General features: G+C 38.4%; 1 protein-coding gene across 1 annotated transcript in view; it reads left to right on the top strand.

The window, feature by feature from the left end:
* WDR49 (WD repeat domain 49) overlaps positions 1-20,408 on the top strand; it is a 152,923-nt gene that overhangs the window by 51,077 nt on the left and 81,438 nt on the right. The window contains exon 6 of the mRNA XM_081573649.1: positions 1,638-1,786. Coding sequence (XP_081429775.1) covers positions 1,638-1,786 — 149 coding nt within the window. The remainder of the gene's footprint in view (positions 1-1,637; positions 1,787-20,408) is intronic.

Below are 20,408 nucleotides of genomic sequence, written 5' to 3'. Positions count from 1 at the left end.
TTGCGACCCCTTGGACTGCAGCCTACCAGGCTTCTCCGTCCATGGGATTTTCCAGGCAAGAATACTGGAGTGGGTTGCCATTGAGTCCACATATATGTGTTAATATATACAATATATATTTTTTCTTTTTGACTTACTCTACTCTGTATGATAGCCTCTAGGTCCATCCACATCTCTGCAAATGGCACAATTTCATTCCTTTTATGGCTGAGAAATATTCCACCATATATATGTGCCACATCTTTATCCACTCCTCTGTTGAAGGACATTTAGAAGAGAGCCCTTTTTTTCTAGGTAAATTTTAGCTGAGGAAATAAGCAATAAAGATTTTCAGGTGTTGTCTATTTAAATAAATTTTAGACATTTTGAAAGCTGATAATTTGATTTATATGATATAGTTCAAATATGAAAAATGAGGTGTTATTTTAAAAATTGATAGGGTAGTTACAGAGAATGAATACACATGGCCTATAGAATGAGTCTTATTGACCCTCTTTCAAAAGTTGTCATTCATATAAAGAGTATTGATGTCAGCTAAGGGGCTGAATCTCTAAAATTCCCAACAATCATAGCTGCCATTCATGGTAAAAGAGACTGACTTTGAAGTCAGGGATATGCGAACAGCCAACTTTCAAGGAGGATTGTAGATTTATTAGAGAAAGCTGGAGGAGTTAGTGAATTAGGTTTAAAAGGACTCAAATATCAACCAGTGCATTGATTCATTATCATTTCAGCCCCTTTGTACTGATCTCTACCATGTACCTGGCCCAGTGCTGGAATTACATGTTACTGTATGCAGTAATACTCAGGGTAAAATTTATCACTTACTAATTTCATACTATGGGGTAAAGACTTGAAACAAAAGTACATTCAGTTCCTCTTATTGCTGTAACCCTGGGCTATTAATCCAAATAGGGGTTTGACATTTATGGTGACTCCATAAATGTGAATAGATTCAGCTCTGCACTTGGCCCTAAACGTGGAAACAGCAGAGAGGGCTCCGCTGAATTTCCTCAGAACTGAAGAAGCACAAGCACTGTGCTCCCAGTTTCTGATGCACACTCTGAATATAATTAATTTGTATTTTTTCTTAAAAAGCCTTTTTCTCTCAATAGAGCAGGTCAAACATATATTTCTGCTGTTCATTTGCTTACAAATTCTCGATTATTTACATGACAGTGAAAAATAATTGATTTCCTTATACTTTTTCATTAATTTGGAAACTTTAAATATTGTTTTAGTTCTCTCTTACTCCTGGGATAACTTTAATGTGATCCGCATTTCTAGGCTGTGCAGGCTGGAGAGGGAAACACCAGAACCGGGAGGAAGAATTTTCTGTCCTCCTGCTTGGGCTGCTGGTACCTTTTAAAGAAACTGTTGTCCTTTTACCCCGTGCAGACCCACCTCCCCTACACCTTCCCTTTCAACTACTTCCAGTGATAGAACTCATGCCCTATTAGCCTGGGCTATTGCACAATGATTGAATTTTCCTTCCTTCAAAACAAGGGTGCATTAGTGCTGAGAAGGCTTTTATCAGCCTATGGTGATATAGTATGTGATATACTCATTTCAGAAAGGAAGTGTTGTGGGGTATTCCTATTATTAAAAACATTTTTTTTCTTTCTAATTCTAATTAGCAACTGCTGGCATTGACAATAAAGTTTGCCTTTGGAACCCCTATGTTGTCTCTAAGCCGGTTGGTGTCCTTTGGGGTCACTCAGCCAGTGTGATAGCTGTCCAGTTCTTTGCTGCAAGAAAACAACTTTTCAGCTTCTCCAGAGATAAAGTAAGTAACAATGTACATTCAGTATATTTACTTCTGCCTCCCCAGTTCCTACCCAAATCTATCTTTGGTTAGAAATTCCTCTTCGAGATGGTATAGATTTTTAAAATATAGTGACTTACTACTAGGCTTTGGAAATCTGTATTTTAAAAAAAGATATTGATGATAATTTAGGATAGTCCTGGGCAACTGGATGAGTTATTTCATTAAAAAAAATTTTCAAACCATGTACTCATAGATTAAATCCTTATTATTGAGTTTTCGATGGGTTGTTTTAAAAGCTTCCAAAGTATTCATTAATCCAATAAAAAGAAACAGAAATGGGAATGATAAATGTTACTTTGATAAGATATGGATGAATAGAATCACAGATGTAGAGAATGGACTTGTGGACACAGAGGGTGTCGGAGAGGATGGGACGAATTGAGAGTGGCATTGACATATCTGTACTACCATGTGTAAAATAGATGGCTAGTTGGTGCTAGTGGTAAAGAACCTACCTGTCAATGCAGGTAGATGTAAGAAATGTGGGTCCAATCCCTGGGTCAGGAAGATCTCATTGAGGAGGGCACTGCAGCCTACTCCAGTAGTCTTCCCTGGAGAATCCCATAGAGACAGGAGCCTGGCAGGCTGCAGTCTATAGGATCGCACAGAGTCGGACACGACTGAAGTGACTTAGCATGCATGCAGTGGGAAGCTGGTGTAAAACACATCTGACCTCTGTGATGACCTAGAGGGGTGGGATGGAAGGGTGGGATGAAGACTCAAGAAGGAAAGGACATGTGTATATATATATATATATATATATATATAGCTGATTCACATTGTTGTACAGCAGAAACTAACACAACACTGTAAAGCAATTACATTCAAATTAAAAAAATATGGAATAGACACAATGAACCAGTGTTGCTTTGCTATTGAAGAGTCTCAGTAAGTTAAAAATCAAAGTTAATATGCAGGATATTACATTAAGAAATTTCAGTTAAATATGTCTGTCCATTCTATATGATGATATTGATACATATTCTATATAGGGTGGAAAAAACATTGTACCAGAATCAGATAGTCTGGGTTATATCCTGACCACGTTATTTACTACTCTTATCTCCCAGGTAAATTTCTTATCTCTAATAATCTCGTCATTTGTTTCCCTGTAAAGCTTCTGTTTTACATAATGCCTGACACAGATCCAGTAAACATGCAATAGATTTCAAGAAACCTGATTGTGAGGAGAACACGGATAGGCTATAGACTTACTGGGGACAGCCTTTGAGAGTTTTTCAGTGACTCAGACTTCTAATTTTATTCTGAAGTGATACATGTATATGTGAAAATTAAATAGAAAAAAATAGAAATTCACCTCAACTCCTTAGCCTCACCTTATGCATAAGGGGAAACAATGGAAGCAGTAAGAGAATTTATTTTTGAGGGCTCCAAAATCACTGCAGATGGTGACAGCTGTCATGAAATTAAAAGATGCTTGCTCCTTGGAAGAAAAGTTATGACCAACCTAGACAGCATATTAAAAAGCAGAGGCATTACTTTGACAACAAAGGTCTGTCCAGTCAAAGCTACGGTTTTTCCAATAGTCATGTATGGATGTGAGAGTTGAACTATAAAGAAAGCTGAGTGCCGAAGAATTGATGCTTTTGAACTATGGTGTTGGAGAAGACTCTCGAGACTCCCTTGGACTGTAAGGAGATTGAATCAGTCCATCCTAAAGGAAATCAGTCCTGGATATTCATTGGAAGGACTGATGCTGAAGCTGAAGCTCCAATATTTTGGACACCTAATGCAAGGTGCTGACTCATTGGAAAAGACCCTGATGCTGGGAAAGATTGAAGGCAGGGGGAGAAGGGGACAACAGAGGATGAGATGGTTGGGTGGCATCACCAACTCAATGGACATGAGTTTGAGTAAGATCCGGGAGTTGGTGATGGACAGGGAGGCCTGGCGTGCTGCAGCCCATGGGGTCACAAAGAGTCGGACACGACTGAGTGACTGAACTGAACTGATATGTAAGTCCTACCAAACTTGCTTATTTTAGTATATTATGTTATCAGACTGTAAATCTCCTTCACCACTAAACTACATTCTGGTTGATTTTGCCATCAGATATATTCATCAGCTTCACCTCTCTCTCAGCTGCCACTGCTCTAATCCAAAATCTCATCTTCTTTTGAATTATCTCATCCAAACCATGGCAAAGTTTTCCTAACATGTCTTTCTTCTTGCAGACTGGTCTTATTTCAGTCTGGCCTCCATTCTGCTAATTAAGTGGTTTGTAAGAAAAATTCTTCAACATCTTCTCTTACCCTCATTCTAAATATCAGCTCTAAAATTCTTAAGCTTTTATATAAAGCTCTTCCCCAGACCAGGCCCCGCTCACTTCCTGCTTTTCTCTTCTGTTCATTTGATGTTGCAGCCATATCACACTTGGTTCCCACCATGCTGCCTCATGGTTCTGCTGCATGCCTGCTCTCTGTCTTCAGTTCCCTCTTCTCCATGCTCGACTGGCGAAAGCCTATTTATCCTTGAAGTTTCAGACTTTTTTGGAGTCTCTCATGCAGACCTAGGTGTTTGTTTCTCTGCACTCCCATTACATCTGTGTCCCTTCTTAGAGCATGTCTTCTGTTGTACTGAACTTGTTAGTCTGCTGTCTTAAGCTGGGTCATGTCTTTTCAGCTTGTGTATTGGTGTCAGTCATAGTGCTTTGCACCTTGCAGTGTTTGTTCAGTGATTATTTGTTGACAGTTTAAAGTGAAGACATATTACTGTGAATATCAAGTAACAAAGAAACTCAGAATGAAAACTTTTCTGATGCCTTAGTCTTATTTAGTTGTTCTGTTTCCTAAGATCTTTTAGCTCTAACTTCTGTTATTGAATTTCACACAATCTGACAAGTATACTTGAAGATTATATATGTATATTGTATCTTTCACTAGATTTTGCGTGCTTAAAGGCAAAGATTATTTGTTTAATTCATTTCTTTGAAATTTTTTTTATTGATGTGTATTGTTGTTGTTTATTTAGTTGCTAAGTCGTGTCTGACCCTGTGTACTGGAGCCTGCCAGTCTCCTCTGTCCATGGGATTTCCCAGGCAAGAATACTGGAGTGGGTTGCCATTTTCTTCTCCAGGGCATCTTCCTGACCCAGGGATTGAATCTGTGTCTCCTGCATTTGCAGGCGGATTCTTTACCACTGAGCCATGAGGGAAGCCCACCGTACACATAGTAGGTCTTTAATAAATCTTAGTTAAGTAAGCAAATCTTTATCAGAGCTAAGTATGAAGGAAATAACAGATATTTTATCATTACAGAATTCCCTGAAAGGTGGTATACCTTTAGAAGCAAGTGGAAAAAAATGTTCTTAGAGTCAGAATTAATTGCATATAGCTATCATCAATGTTAAGACTGCCTGGTCTCTTTCAAGGCAATTTTATCATCCTATTTTTGCTTTGACTTTTAAGTCATTATGTTGTAATAAAGCTTGTCATGCTGTTTTTCACATTAGTCTAAATCCATTTCACTTCAATAAATGCATAATAATCTTAGCCTGTATGTCTTCACAACAAACAACAGGGTTTTCGGCTACCAGGTTAATCTTTGGCTTTATTGTCATAAAATTCTTCTGGATATTTTATAGGACTAAGGTTAATTTAGGGAATGGGGAAAATGAAAGAAAGCATTCTTTTTTCAAAAAGCCTTTGATTGAACCATATTTTGGCCTATGAATTGCTAATTAGAGGATTTTCAGATCAAAGCAATTTAGATCTAAATAACTTCCTCCAATAATAACCTGAGACTTCAATTCTTTTTTGGAAAACTGCTCTATTGTGCTTTCCAGTGATGATTAAACAATAAATTTATCTGTAGAATTTAATATTATACTAAGCAATAGTCCAATTGCATTTTCTTTCTGAGTCCTAAATTGTCTCATAAGATGGTAATCACTGATTGATGGCCCGGCCCTACTGGGAACCAAAAACTTGGTCATTTGGAGGAGGAATCACCATGAGAAGTATAAAGATTTTCAAAGCCTCTGGGAAATACCTCTGCTGGGGGTTGACATTCCAACCAGGGCATCTGATTAGGCTGTTTTGTTGCTCCTAACTCCTCTCTTAGGCTGCTCATCCTAACTTGGCCACCAGAATCAGATCAGTTTGTAACTTAATCTTTTGTTTAAGGTTTTGATTTTTTCCAGAGTGTGGTTTCTATACTGTGGTCCCAAGATTGGGAAGGAAAATACAAAGGCTCTTGTGCTGGTGACTAGCTATTACCTGTCTGTCTTCCTTTCTCTCCTGCATACCCTTTCTCCTCAAATTTCCTCTATCCATCTAGAGACAAAGCCAGTTTCATTTTGTTAAAATTGTGCAAGTAAACAGATTAATGATCTTTTGTAGAAATTGCAAACAATGAAGCAAGTCGGAAAGAAGCAAATATTCCTTTTCTTCATCCCTCTTAAAATCAATTCCTCTTCCAAGAAATAGCTATTAATAACATTGATCTATATAGGTTCACATTTTTATCATATACTTACATATTATAGTATTGATATATTGCATTATAATATATGGTGGTGTCATAATTTGTTATTTATGTACCATCTTATGTGCGTATACAAATTCAAAGTACTATTTATTATTACTTTTATATAAATGGCATCACGTGGTATATATTATTCTGCCATTTCCTTTTCCCTAAACAGTATCTCCTGCAGATCTTTCATTATGAGTATACATATACCTGATTTTTTTACCCGCTGGATAATAATTCGTAGTATGGATGGTCAACCTTAATTATTCAATCACATGCTGATTATAAGAGATATTGTGTCTAACCAGCTGTGACACCTACACACACATGCACATACACATCTTTAAGACCACATAAGCTGATTTCTTTGTGATCTGTTCCTAGAGATGAATTTCTAGAAATGATGCTATTGGGCAAACAGGGATTCAATTCTTAAAGAATGATTTAGATCCATAATTATTGTACCAATTGGTATATTCATCAGAGATGTGGAAAGGTGTTTGTTTCCCTGCAGTCTTGGTAATGATGTGTGTGTGTGTGTTGTGTGCTCAGTCATATCCGACTTTTTGAGACTCCATGGATTGTAGCCCTCCAGGCTCCTTTTTCCGTGGAATTTTTCAGGCAAGAATACCAGAGTGGATAGCCATTTCCTACTCCAAGGGATCCTCCTGAGCCAGGGATCGAACCCTCATCTCTTGTGTCTCTGGCATTGGCAAGTGGATTCTTTACCACTCCGCCTTGTGAGAAGATCCTTTGGTAATGACAGATACCATTAATGTGCTCATGCTTTTGTGAATCTAATGGACAAAAAATTGGAATGAATTTCTTCAATTATTTACTGACCATTTATATTTCTATTTTTTATAGTGCATTATCTGATCATGTCCTTTATTTTTTTTTTTCATGATTTTAAAAAATTTATTTATTTTTCATCGGAGGATAATTGCTTTAAAATGTTGGATTGGTTTCTGTCTTACATCAACATGAATCAGCCATAGGTATACATATGTCCCCTCTCTCTTGAACCCTACTACCTCCCACCCCATTCCACCCCTTTAGGTTGTCACTGAGCACCAACTTGAGCTTCCTGTGTCACATAGCAAATTCCCACTGGCTATCTGTTTTACATATGGTAGTGTATATATTTCAGTGCTACTCTCTCCATTCATCCTATCCTCTCCTCTCACTGTGTCTGAAAGTCTGTTCTCTATGTCTGTGTCTCTATTGCTGCTCTTTAAATGCTTTATCTTATTAACTGAACTCAGGACTACTATCAGCAGTTGTAGTTTGAAAAATATATTAATTATCCCTTATTATATATGATGCAAGTATTTTGCCTCTTTCAAGCATACTTCTTTTAACTTTGTTCATGTGAGTTTTAAAAAATTATTTTATTTATTTATGTATTGGCTGTGCTAGATGTTCATTGCTGCCTGCAGGCTTTCTCAGTTTGCAGCATGAGGGCCTCTTACTGCAATGGCTTCTCTTGTTGCAGAGCACAGGCTCTAGAGCGCCCAGGCTTCAGTAGTTGTGGCACGTGGGCTCAGAAGTTTTGGTGCAAGAGCTTAGCTGTTCCTCCACATGTGGGATCTTCCCAGGCCAGGGATTGAACCAGTGTCCCCTGCATTGCAAGGCGGATTCTTAACCACAGGATCACCAGGGAAGACCTGCTTATGTGATTTTTATCATTCAAAAGTTTTAAATTTTTGAAAAACTGAGTCTAAGAAATGATTTTCTTTATGACTCTGGATTTTGTATCTAGTTTAAGAATGTGTTCCACACTTCATATTTATAGAGGTATTTTCCTTTTGTTTCAGCTAATGCTTTTTCTATTGTTGATTTTTTTGCATTTAATTTTGCAGTTTATTTTTGTGTACAAATAGGTATCCAAGAGGTTTTTGAATAATTGTCTTGAATAATTTGTTCCCTGGTGGCTCAGATGGTAAAGAGTCTGCCTGAAGTGTAGGAGACACAGGTTCGATCCTTGGGTCCGGAAGATACCCTAGAGAAGGACATGGCAACCTATTCCAGTATTCTTGCCTGGAAAATCCCATGGATGGAGGAGCCTGGCAGGCTACAGTCCATGGGGTCGAAAGAGTTCAACACGGCTGAGTGACTTCACTTGCACTCCCTGGTTTCAAATTCCATTGTTATTATTTGAATTTCCATGTATACATGAATTTGTTTCTGGATGCTTTATTCTTTTCATTAGTCTATTTGTCTTTTCTTACATGCATATACCACCGTTTTAACCAGCATAGTTTTTTTGTATGCTGTGATACCTGGCAGAGAAATTCTTACATCTGTTTTTCTATTTTAATTTTAACAACCCTCTGGCATTCCAATCCCAAAGAAAGGCAATGCCAAAGAATGCTCAAGCTATCACACAATTGCACTCATCTCACACACTAGTAAAGTAATGCTCAGAATTCTCCAAGCCAGTCTTCAACAATACATGAACCGTGAACTTTCAGATGTTCAAGCTGGTTTTAGACAAGGCAGAGGAACCAGAGATCAAATTGCCAACATCCCCTGGATCATCGGAAAAGCAAGAGAGTTCCAGAAATTCATCTATTTCTGCTTTATTGACTATGCCAAAGCTTTTCACTGTATGGATCACAATAAACTGTGGAAAACTCTTCTGGAGATGGGAATATCAGTCCACCTGACCTGCCTCTTGAGAAACCTGTATGCAGGTCAGGAAGCAAGAGTTAGAACTGGACATGGTACAACAGACTGGTTCCAAATAGGAAAAGGAGTACGTCAAGGCTGTATATTGTCACCGTGATTATTTAACCTATATGCAGAGTACATCATGGGAAACGCTGGGCTGGAGGAAGCACAAGCTGAAATCAAGATTGCCGGAAGAAATATCAATAATCTCAGATATGCAGATGACACCACCCTTATGGCAGAAAGTGAAGAACTATAGAGCCTCTTGATGAAAGTGAAAGAAGAGAGTGAAAAGATTGGCTTAAAGCTCAACATTCAGAAAACTAAGATCATGGCATCTGGTCCCATCACTTCATGGCAAGTAAATGAGGAAACAGTGGAAACAGTGTCAGACTTTATTTTTGGGGGCTCCAAAATCACTGCAGGTAGTGATTGAAGCCATGAAATTAAAAGACGCTTACTCCTTGGAAGGAAAGTTATGACGAACCTAGACAGCATATTAAAAAGCAGAGACGTTACTTTGCCAACAAAGGTCCGTCTAGTGAAGGCTATGGTTTTTCCAGTAGTCATGTACGGATATGAAAGTTGGACTATAAAGAAAGCTGAGCACTGAAGAATTGATGCTTTTGAACTGTGGTGTTGGAGAAGATTCTTGAGAGTCCCTTAAATGGCAAGCAGATCCAACCAGTCCATCCTAAAGGAGATCAGTCCTGGGTATTCATTGGAAGGACTGATGTTGAAGCTGAAACTCCAGTACTTTGGCTACTTGATGTGAAGAACTGACTCATTTGAAAAGACCCTGATGCTGGGAAAGACTGAGGGCAAGAGGACAAGGGAATGACCGAGGATGAGATGGTTGGATGGCATCACTGACTCGATGGACATGGGTTTGGGTAAACTCCAGGAGTTGATGGTGGACAGGGAGGCCTGGCGTGCTGCTGTTCATGGGGTTGCAGAGAATTGGAAACAACTGAGCGATTGAACTGAACTGAACTGAACTGGCATTTTATCTTTCCTATATACGTTAGGATCAGTATTCATGTTCCAAGAAAAATTACATTAAGTTTTGAGTTGGATTTACCTTGAATTTGAACGTGACATCTTTCAAATATTGAGAAAACATATTCTGTATTTTTCTTATTGATTCTTTTAATGGTCTTTCCAGAAAAATTGTACACTAAGTTTCCATTTCTTTTTGATGTTTTTCCTCAACATTTCAGAAGGCATCTTGTCATATTCTTGACTTTTATGAGGGTGTTTATTAATGGGATGTGCCCACTTTCTATATAAGCTATGCATTTAGTTTTTAAATGTAACAATTTTTTTTCTAAAACATTTTTAAACTGCCTGATAATTTTGTATACTCTTTTGTTGTTTGCTCATTTGGGGGATTTTGACTTTTTGCTCTTTAATTTCAAATTAATTACTGCATTTTCTTATCAGATAATTTTAATACCTGGAGTCATAACCAAATTTGATATTTGCTGTTCTGGTGATTCTCCCACATGGTGACATGCTTCCTTTTTATGTCTGGTTATCCTTTATTGTTACCTCATTTTTGGTTGTTGCTAAACTATAGACATTTTGAAGAATGAAATTGAAAACGCTTTCCTCCAGAGAAGATTTGTGTTTGTTTCTGCAATATGGAAATAAGGAAAGCTATTGTCCTGAGGCTACTGCATTTTCCTTTTTCGTTGTCCTTTTAATTGAACAGTCTTGCTTCAGTGCCTCCGTTGTCCTGCTAGTCCAAGGCTTGCTCAGTCACTTCAGTCGTGTCCGACTCTCTGTGACCCCATTGACCATGGCCCGCCAGGCTCCTCTGTCCATGGGATTCTCCAGGCAAGAACACTGGAGTGGGTTGCCATTTCCTTCTCCAGCGATAAAGTATGAAGTGAGTGAAGGGAGTGAAATGAAGTCGCTCAGTTGTGTCCGACTCTTTGTGACCCCATGGACTGTAGTTAGGCTCCTGGTTATAATCTCTTCATGTATGCCCACTGTTCACTGTTTGCATGTTAAGTTTGCTTCTTGTACCTCTTTCTTCTTTTGGACCTGTGGAGATTGTCCCTAATCCCTGAAGATCCAGCAAGGTGACAGAAATTATGTTTTAGTCAGAGCTGTTTTTCTTTGAAGCAGGAAGTTCAGTCGCTCAGTCGTGTCCGACTCTCTGCGACCCCATGAATTGCAGCACGCCAGGCCTCTCTGTCCATCACCAACTCCCGGAGTCTACCCAAACCCATGTTCATCGAGTCGGTGATGCCATCCAACCATCTCATCCTCTGTCGTCCCCTTCTCCTCCCGCCCCCAATCCTACCCAGCATTAGGGTCTTTTCCAATGAGTCAACCCTTCGCATGAGGTGGCCAAAGTATTGGAGCTTCAGCTTCAACATCAGACCTTCCAATGAACACCCAGGATTGATCTCTTTTAGGATGGATTGATTGGATCTCCTTGCAGTCCAAGAAACTCTCAAGAGTCTTCTCCAACACCACAGTTCAAAAGCATCAATTCTGCGGTGCTCAGCTTTCTTCACCGTCCAACTCTCACATCCATACATGACCACTGGAAAAACCATAGTCTTGACTAGACGGACTTTTGTTGGCAAAGTAATGTCTCTGCTTTTAAACATGCTATCTAGGTTGGCCATAACCTTCCTTCCAAGTAGTAAGCGTCTTTTAATTTCATGGCTGCAGTCACCATCAGAAATTTGGAAAACTCAGCAGTGGCCACAGGACTGGAAGAGGTCAGTCTTCGTTCCAATCCCAAAGAAAGGCAATGCCAAAGAATGCTCAAACTACCACACAATTGCACTCATCTCACATGCTAGTAAAGTAATGCTCAAAATTCTCCAAGGCAGGCTTCAGCAATACGTGAACCATGAACTTCCAGATGTTCAAGCTGGTTTTAGAAAAGGCAGAGGAACCAGAGATCAAATTACCAGTATCCGCTGGATCATCGAAAAAGCAAGAGAGTTCCAGAAAAACATCTATTTCTGCTTTATTGACTATGCCAAAGCCTTTGACTGTGTGGATCACAATAAACTGTGGAAAATTCTGAAAGAGTTGGGAATGCCAGACCATCTGACCTGTCTCTTGAGAAACCTGTATGCAGGTCAGGAAGCAACAGTTAGAACTGGACATGGAACAACAGACTGGTTCCAAATAGGAAAAGGAGTACGTCAAGGCTGTATATTGTCACCCTACTTATTTAACTTATATGCAGAGTACATCATGAGAAATGCTGGGATGGAAGAAACACAAGCTGGAATCAAGATTGCCGGGAGAAATATCAATAACCTCAGATATGCGGATGACACCACCCTTATGGCAGAAAGTGGAGAAGAACTAAAGAGCCTCTTGATGAAGGTGAAGGAGGAGAGTGAAAAAGTTGGCTTAATGCTCAACGTTCAGAAAACTAAGATTGTGGCATCTGGTCCCATCACTCCATGGGAAATAGATGGGGAAAGAGTGGAAACAGTGTCAGACTTTACTTTTTGAAGCAGGAAAGCCCCCTACAAAAACCTAGTCTGCAGTGATACTTGAACCAGAGTTCCCTTATTTTAGTGGGTTTTCACTTACTTTCTTCAAAAAGTTGTTAGTATAAATATTGAGCTTAAAAAAAGAAAGAAGTTTAAAGTGTTTATATTTACTTTGTGAAATTAAAAAGGGACAGTAATCTTTGAAACACAAAGTTTGAAAACTTCTGCTTAAAGCCTGGGAAAAAAACCCTGTTATGTTTTTCAGTGTTATGTGAGTAATGATAATAGCCAAAAACTCAATTTAACTGAAATTTTAAAATCCCCCAAATGAACTTTTGTTCTGAAAAACGAAAGCTTTTGAAACAAAATGTTGATGTTAGTTAAATTTATTGCCGAACTTGAACTGGGAAATTAGTGAGATTTTTTTCAAAACAATTCATAGTGTTAAGAAGCATTTTGACTTTTTCAAGGTCAGTGATAGTATACCAAACAGACACACAATAGAAATCTGTGTCTTAGAGCTGTATGTTTTCTCTCATTTTTATTGAGAATGATGGGGAAAAAATAGATGATAATCGCTGTGGTAACAATTTAAGGGTGAATAGCACAAGAGATTTTAATTTCCGACTAATATCTTAAATTAGATCTCATCCTGGGGGAAAAATGGCAAAAATATTTCTTAAAAGAAGATCTGTTATATGACCTAAAGATAAAAACACTAACTGAGGTGTTCAGTAGAATACTTCTGCTAACATATATCATGTCAAACAAAATTGCCTCTAAACAGTCACTGTTTATGCCCTTGTGGATTATCCCAAGGCTTAAATTCTAAATAAATAGACTTGTTAATACATAAAGGTATATTCAGAAGAGCCAATGCCCTCAGTTCCTGTTATCCTATTAACTGCAAGTAGGCTATCCATTTTTGTGGATTATCCTGGAGAACTGAGCTGCTGCACTGCTGTCTTCAAAATCCCCTAGTGCTATATTCTCTCTCTGTCTCTCTTTCTAATTGTCATTTTATATCTATGCCCTGCAGGATGGCAGGACTTAGTAGCAAATGTTTGATGCAGTCAAACAAGTCTCATATAGATACAGTTGTCTGGGGACTGTCTTCTACTTTTTTCTCACTTTTCCATCATTATCAGGAAACTTTACAGTTTTTCCCCTAACCACTTTGAATTAAATTTGAACATGTTGCCATTATGTAAATAATACTGATTTGGTTTTTAAAAGTGCACTGAAAACAGATTCTATACCCATCCATACATCTATCCCACCCTTCCATGAAGTTACCCACTTAATAAATCTAATATTTATATGATAAAAAAGTTTTATTTATTTATTACAGTTTTATTAGGCTTCCCCAGTGGCTTGGCAATAAAGAATCCACCTGCAATGCCCAAGCCACAGAAGATGCAGATTCAATCCCTGGGTCAGGAAGATGCACTGGAGGAGGGCATGGAAGCCCACTCCTGTATTCCTGCCTGGGAAATCCCGTGGACAGAGGAGCCTGGCAGGCTATGGTCCATGGGGTTGCAAACTTTTTAGTTTTGTTATGCCTGTGTGAAATGATTCTGCTCATCTCTAGCAAGGAGCAGGAAGAAATTCCTCAGTAAAATTAGACTACATTTCTTTAACCCAATTTTCACAATACCCCTTCTTAAATCTCCTTTCATTTTGTTATTTTGGAACCTAGAGATAATGGATTGAGCAATTTCAGTACATTCCAAAAAAACTGGCAGAATTCAAAGCTGGCAGGGGCCCATTCTGTATAAAGGTGAGGAAATGGAAAGGTAATATAATACACCTAAACTGATAGACCTGAGTAGTATTAAAATGAGGATCAGAATGTCTGGAGTCTCCATCTTTGATTTCTAGTGCTAGTTATGATTCGTGCAGAATTTGCTTTCATAATCCTGCATTATTAAGTGGTAACAAGATAAAGTAGAAAGATGCCTTCATCATTATGTGAAAAACTGAATTCTGCCTTGATATAAAATCACAAGCTTGGATATTTATTCCTCCGAATACTATAAAAATGGAGATGAAATAAAGAGCCATGTATAAATCATTTCAAGGACTAGACTTAGTAAGTCTGTGTTTGGACAAGCATCACAAGTTCTCAGGTATCGTGATGAAAATAGAAAGTACAGTTTAGATGAGAATTTATGGAAAATATAAATTAAAAAATAATCATTTACTCAATGATAATTTTTAAGCCTGAGTATTTGTCCAGTTCTTTATTTTCCCTACTAAGAATAAAGGAAACATCTCTAAGATATCTGTAATGGAAAATGATATCAAATATACTCCTTTCTGAAATGTGGCATAATTCTCTTCCGAAAGTCAACATGAACGTAAAAAGGAGGAAAATGAAGAATTCTCAAATAATAACTAGTTATTTAATTGACATTTTGCAAAGAAAATAGAATTAATGTGAGACATTTTTCATGATTAAAGAGATATAGGCTGATTAGGGGAGCACAGTTATCTGGTTTAAAGCCAAACCACATGATATTACTGATTAAGCTGAGAGAAAGAGGCCTTGTTCAAGGAGATTATCATTGACCTTAAAACCAAGTTGAGAAGCTAAAGTGTAATACAGTGGAAATACTTGGGAAATTAAAGAAAACTCATGCTTGAGCCCCATCCTCAGAGAGTCTGATTTAACTGGTTTTGGAAAAGGGCCCAAACAAGCATTTTCTCAAACACCATAGGTATTTCTAGTGTCAAGATTAAGAGTCACTATCATAGATTATGGAAGTGTAGGAAAAATTGAAAATCATATGGGAAGTCACATGCCATGACATTATTTTTGGGAGAACTGAAACACTGTTTTGTACATTGATGACAGTATATAAATGTTGTTGGCTTTGATTCTTAGCAGAAAGAAAAATTAGATAAAGATGGAAGGGAACTTAGTAGGATCACTAATTATGAGAATTAAGGGTTCTTCAAGGGAAGGAGGGAAAAAAGAAAAGTAAAAATTGATTTTAAGAAAAATTAATGAAGATACACATTATGATTTTTAAAAAGCACCTCTAGTTTTAATTGCTGATAGCAGGAACTCACCTTTCATAGAGTAGAGGTTATCACTCATCTATTTTTAATTTTTCATTTAATTAAATGTCAACAAAATATTAAAGTAAATATAAATGATTTGAATAACATGTGGAAAATGATTCTGGGGAAATTATAGTCCATTAATACTGTTGACTTGTTGTTAATCTATACTCAATCTTGCCTCATATTATTTTTCTAAAATGAAGTTAATTCTTCTGAAATAAAGTTAATTTCAGCTTTTTTAGGAACAAATCCATACCAAACAAGACAGGATTTTGAACAATGGGGATATAACTATTTTAAGTTATATGAGAGTTTGAGAGTGATATAGATGGGTTTAATCTTATGACTCTAACATTCAAAATAATAACTTTATCAATCCTATTATATTTAGAACACTTTGAAATATATTTGAAAGTCTTACTTCTTATAGGATTTATATTTTTGAGGTTAAACATTTTCTGGAGAGTTGCCAGAATGTCTTAAATAAAAATTACAAGGTTTAAGAATTAGAATAAGTTGTTTAATAAAAATATTCTTGCCAAGAAAACCCAATGTACTTTTATAAATGTATAGTCTTGGGGTTAGAAGGATTGGTAATGCTTTTTATCTGGGAGAGTTTGACTATATCAGTTTAAGTTTGTTACAAGTGTTAGTACATGGATACATTACCCAATACATCAGTTCAGTTCAGTTCAGTCGCTCAGTCGTGTCCGACTCTTTGCGACCCCATGAACCTCAGCATGCCAGATCTCCCTGTCCGTCACCAACTCCTGGGGTTTACCCAAACTCATGTCCATTCAGTCGGTGATGCCATCCAACCATGTCATCCTCTGTCGTCCCCTTCTCCTCCTGCTTTCAATCTTTCCCAACATCAGGGTCTTTTCAAATGAGTCAGCTCTTCCCATCAGGTGGCCAAAGAATTGGAGTTTCAGCTTCAACATCAGTCCTTCCAATGAACACCCAGGACTGATCTTCTTCAGGATGGACTGGTTGGATCTCCTTGCAGTCCCAGGGATTCTCAAGAGTCTTCTCCAACACCACAGTTCAAAAGCATCAATTCTTCAGTGCTCAGCTTTCTTTATAGTCCAACTCTCACATCCATACATGACTACTGGAAAAACCATAGCCTTGACTAGATGGACCTTTGTTGGCAAAGTAATGTCTCTGCTTTTTAATATGCTGTCTAGGTTCGTCATAACTTTCCTTCCAAGGAGTAAGCGTCTTTTAATTTCATGGCAGGTGTCACCATTTGCAGTGATTTTGGAGCCCCCCAAAATAAAGTCAGCCACTGTTTCCACTGTTTCCCCGTCTATTTGCCATGAAGTGATAGGACCAGATGCCATGATCTTAGTTTACTTCAAGCATACTCATTTCTGCAAGATTTTTGAAAGATCCTCATAACATTTTATTGTGAATTAGATGAGATCTGCAATTGGGAAAATAATCATGTAGAAGTTGAGGCAAGCTTTGTTTATGGAAGTGTTATATTTTTGGACTTATCCTAGCTAATATTTTTCATCAGTGAGCTGGATAAAAACATAGTTATTAGATGAACCACAGCTTTCAACAGATTAAGAAAATATCTATTTACCATCTACTGTATTCCATGGGATATGTGGACAAATCAGGGAGCAGTTGTCAGTATAATATAATTAGGATTCAAAATTGTATTCTTATACTTTGAAACTAGAAAAATAGTAATTTTAGCTTTCAACATCAGATTTTTGAAGGTAGAATGGTAGATGTCTGTCTTGACTGTTTATTCATGGGAATAAGATTTAGAGTTTTACTCAGTCAGGACCTCAAGTTAAGGGCAACGCATGTTGGAATGGCTTATTCAGCTAATGTAAAAAATAGGGTGTTTAAAGGAGTCACAGTGTCTGTAACAGTGGTTAGAATACACCTGAAATATTGGCTCAATTCTGAGCACTTTGCTTAAACAGACTCTTGGGGACCCTAAGGTGTTCATGTTACATACTGGTGAGTATGCATATACTGTCTTCTATTGATGGTGCATTAATTAATGTGTAAGTATATTATTTTAAATCGTTAACAATACTAGGACTTCCCTGGTGACTCGGAGGTAAAGAATCCAGCTGCAATGCAGGAGCCACAGGAGACATGGGTTCGATTCCTGTGTGGGGAAGATCCTCTGGAAGAGAGAATGGCAACCCACTCCAGTAGTCTTGCCTGGAGAATCCCCATGTATAGAGGAGCCTGGCAGGCTACAGTCCATAGGGTCACAAAGAGTCAGACACAACTGAAGCAACTTAACACACACACAACACTAGGACTAAAAAATACAATGTTTAGATTGGGGCAACGGGATGAGAAAGGGAGAATAGGTGTGTAAGTATTTCTTTCAGAAGAGAGTGTCATTCGATGTACAATTAATATATGCTATATTCACACAGGCACACATGCATGCACACACACACACACAAACAGCTATTATTTGGTGTTATGGAGAAAACCACTCAGAAAGAGTTAAAGAAGGCTGTCTCTGAGATGGGGGATATGGGGACTTGGGATTGAGAGGGATGAATTGATTAAAAAGCCTTTTGATGCTATTGGATTTTACACCATGGACATATCTAATTACATTTTTTAAAAAAGTGATCAAGGCCTGGATGACCAACCTCCCTGGAGAGAAAGTGGAAAAAAAAAAAAAAGACAAAGTGAGAGACTCAAGAGAGTTCCATGATGGAGTGGGATCTACAAATGATGCTATGATTTATAAGGAGCTAGGATCATCTACCATGGACAAGAGGTATATGAAGAGGCTTATGTAGATGTAGGGAAAGAGAGTAGGATAGAATCAAAAGGTAGAAGAGGAAATCTTTGGCTTGTCATAATGCTATAGGAATTCCTATCCTACGGGATCCCAGGATCTGCATGGGAGATTCATGTGTCTATGTATCCAAAGAAATTCTATGGAATATTGTGCTCATATTTGAATATATGCATTTAAGAGGAGGGGATGGGCCATCGTTTTCAACTGATTTTTTTCCCCAAAGGAGTATAAGATTTAAAATAGGTTAAAACTACAGGGTCACTTGCCTTATGGAGTGATAAACACTTGTGTAAAGAGGCCATCTTCTATAGATAATTTAGAAATAATTCTCACATTGGATAAAGCACACTAGTTTATTTGAAAGAAACTTTTTCTGCTCTAAGGCTCTAATATTTATGTAATAAAAAGGAATAAAATACATTTAATAATAAAACATTTATTGGGCATTTACTACATACAGGTCATCATGCCAAATGTTTGACATGGGCTCTCATTCAATCTTTATAGCGTCAGATTACATAGGTTCCAGGCTTCCCTGATAGCACAGTTGGTAAAGAATTTCCTGCAATGCAGGAGACCCTGGTTCAATTCCTGGGTCAGGAAGATCTGCTGGAGAAGGTATAGGCTACCCACTCCAGTATTCTTGGGCTTCCCTCAGCTGGCTAAGGGGTGGCTCAGCTGGTAAAGAATCTGCCTGCAATATGGGAGACCTGGGTTTGATCCCTGGATTGGGAAGATCCCCTGGAGAAGGGAATGGCTACCCACTCCAGTATTCTGGCCTGTAGAATTAATTCCAAGGACTGTATAGTCCATGGGGGTCACAAAGAATCGGACACGACTGAGCGACTTTCCCTCTCACTTTTCAGGTAGGTACCACATCAAAAATTCAGACAGACAAAGAAACTTACTAGAGTTCACTCTGCCGTAAGGGTCAGAGCCAAGATGACAACCAAAGAAGTCTGTCCCTAGAACTGGCCTGAGCCCCCTTTGGAGGGGTTTTTCCCTCTCATTCTGAATCTCCCTCACTCAAAGTATTAATCGCTCAGTCATGTCTGACTCTTTCCAACCGTATGGACTGTAGCTCGCCAGGCTCCTCTGTCCATGGAATTCTCCAGGCAAGAATACTGGAGTAGGTAGCCATTCCCTTCTCCAGGGGATCTTCCCCACCCAGATATTGAACCTGAGTCTCCTGCATTGCAGCCAAATTCTTTCCCCTCTGAGCAACCAGGAAAGCCTGATTCTCCCTCATTGCACTTTGTGAATTCTGCTCCATGACTGACAGTTGCAACACTGGCATCTGCAGAACTCCTCTTCCCATTTCCTTCAGTGCTTGTCCACGTGTGTGGCATTTTTGTACCTTAATTGTCTGTGTTATCTGAACTTGATTTCCTTTAATGAGCTTCCCTGGTGACTCAGACAGTAAAGAATTTTGTTTCACAAAAAATACATATACTATCTATCTATCTACCTATTATCTATTTATCTGTCTATATAGAGAAAGATATTGTATTCGTTTTCTTTTGCTAATGTGACAGATAGCCACAAACTCAATGGTTTGCAAGAGCACACCTTTTATATTTTGTAGGTTAGAATTGTAGCCTGGGTCTCACTGGGCTAAAATCAAGGTACTCACAGGGCTGTCTTTTTTCTGGAGGCACTGGAAGAGAATTTGTTTCCTTGCCTTTTCCAGCTCCCTTGGTTCATAGCCCCTTTTCTCCATCTTCCAAGCCAGGAACGCTGGTGGTGGTTTTAGTTGCTGAGTCCTGTCCAAATCATGCAACCCCATGGACTGTAGCCTGCCAAGGCTCTTCTATCCATGGGATTCTCCAGGCAAGAATACTGGAGAGACTTGAAACTTTCTTCTCCAGGGGATCTTCCCAACCCAGGAATCGAACCCCCATCTTCTGCATTGCAGGCGGATTCTTTACTGACTGAACTACCAGGGAAGCCCTAGGCAGAGTATATCTTACATTCTGTAACTTTAATCTCCCTTGTGGTTATATTGTTGTTTAATCACTTCACTTCAGTTCAGTCGCTCAGTCGTGTCCGACTCTTTATGACCCCATGGACTGCAGCAC

The sequence above is a fragment of the Giraffa tippelskirchi genome, chromosome 2 (assembly GCF_054371585.1).
Source record: "Giraffa tippelskirchi isolate mGirTip1 chromosome 2, T2T-mGirTip1v1.2.pri, whole genome shotgun sequence".
In the NCBI taxonomy this organism is placed as follows: Eukaryota; Metazoa; Chordata; class Mammalia; order Artiodactyla; family Giraffidae; genus Giraffa; species Giraffa tippelskirchi.
The sequence above is the reverse complement of the archived record's forward strand: the minus strand, read 5'-3'. Positions and strand labels throughout refer to the sequence as shown.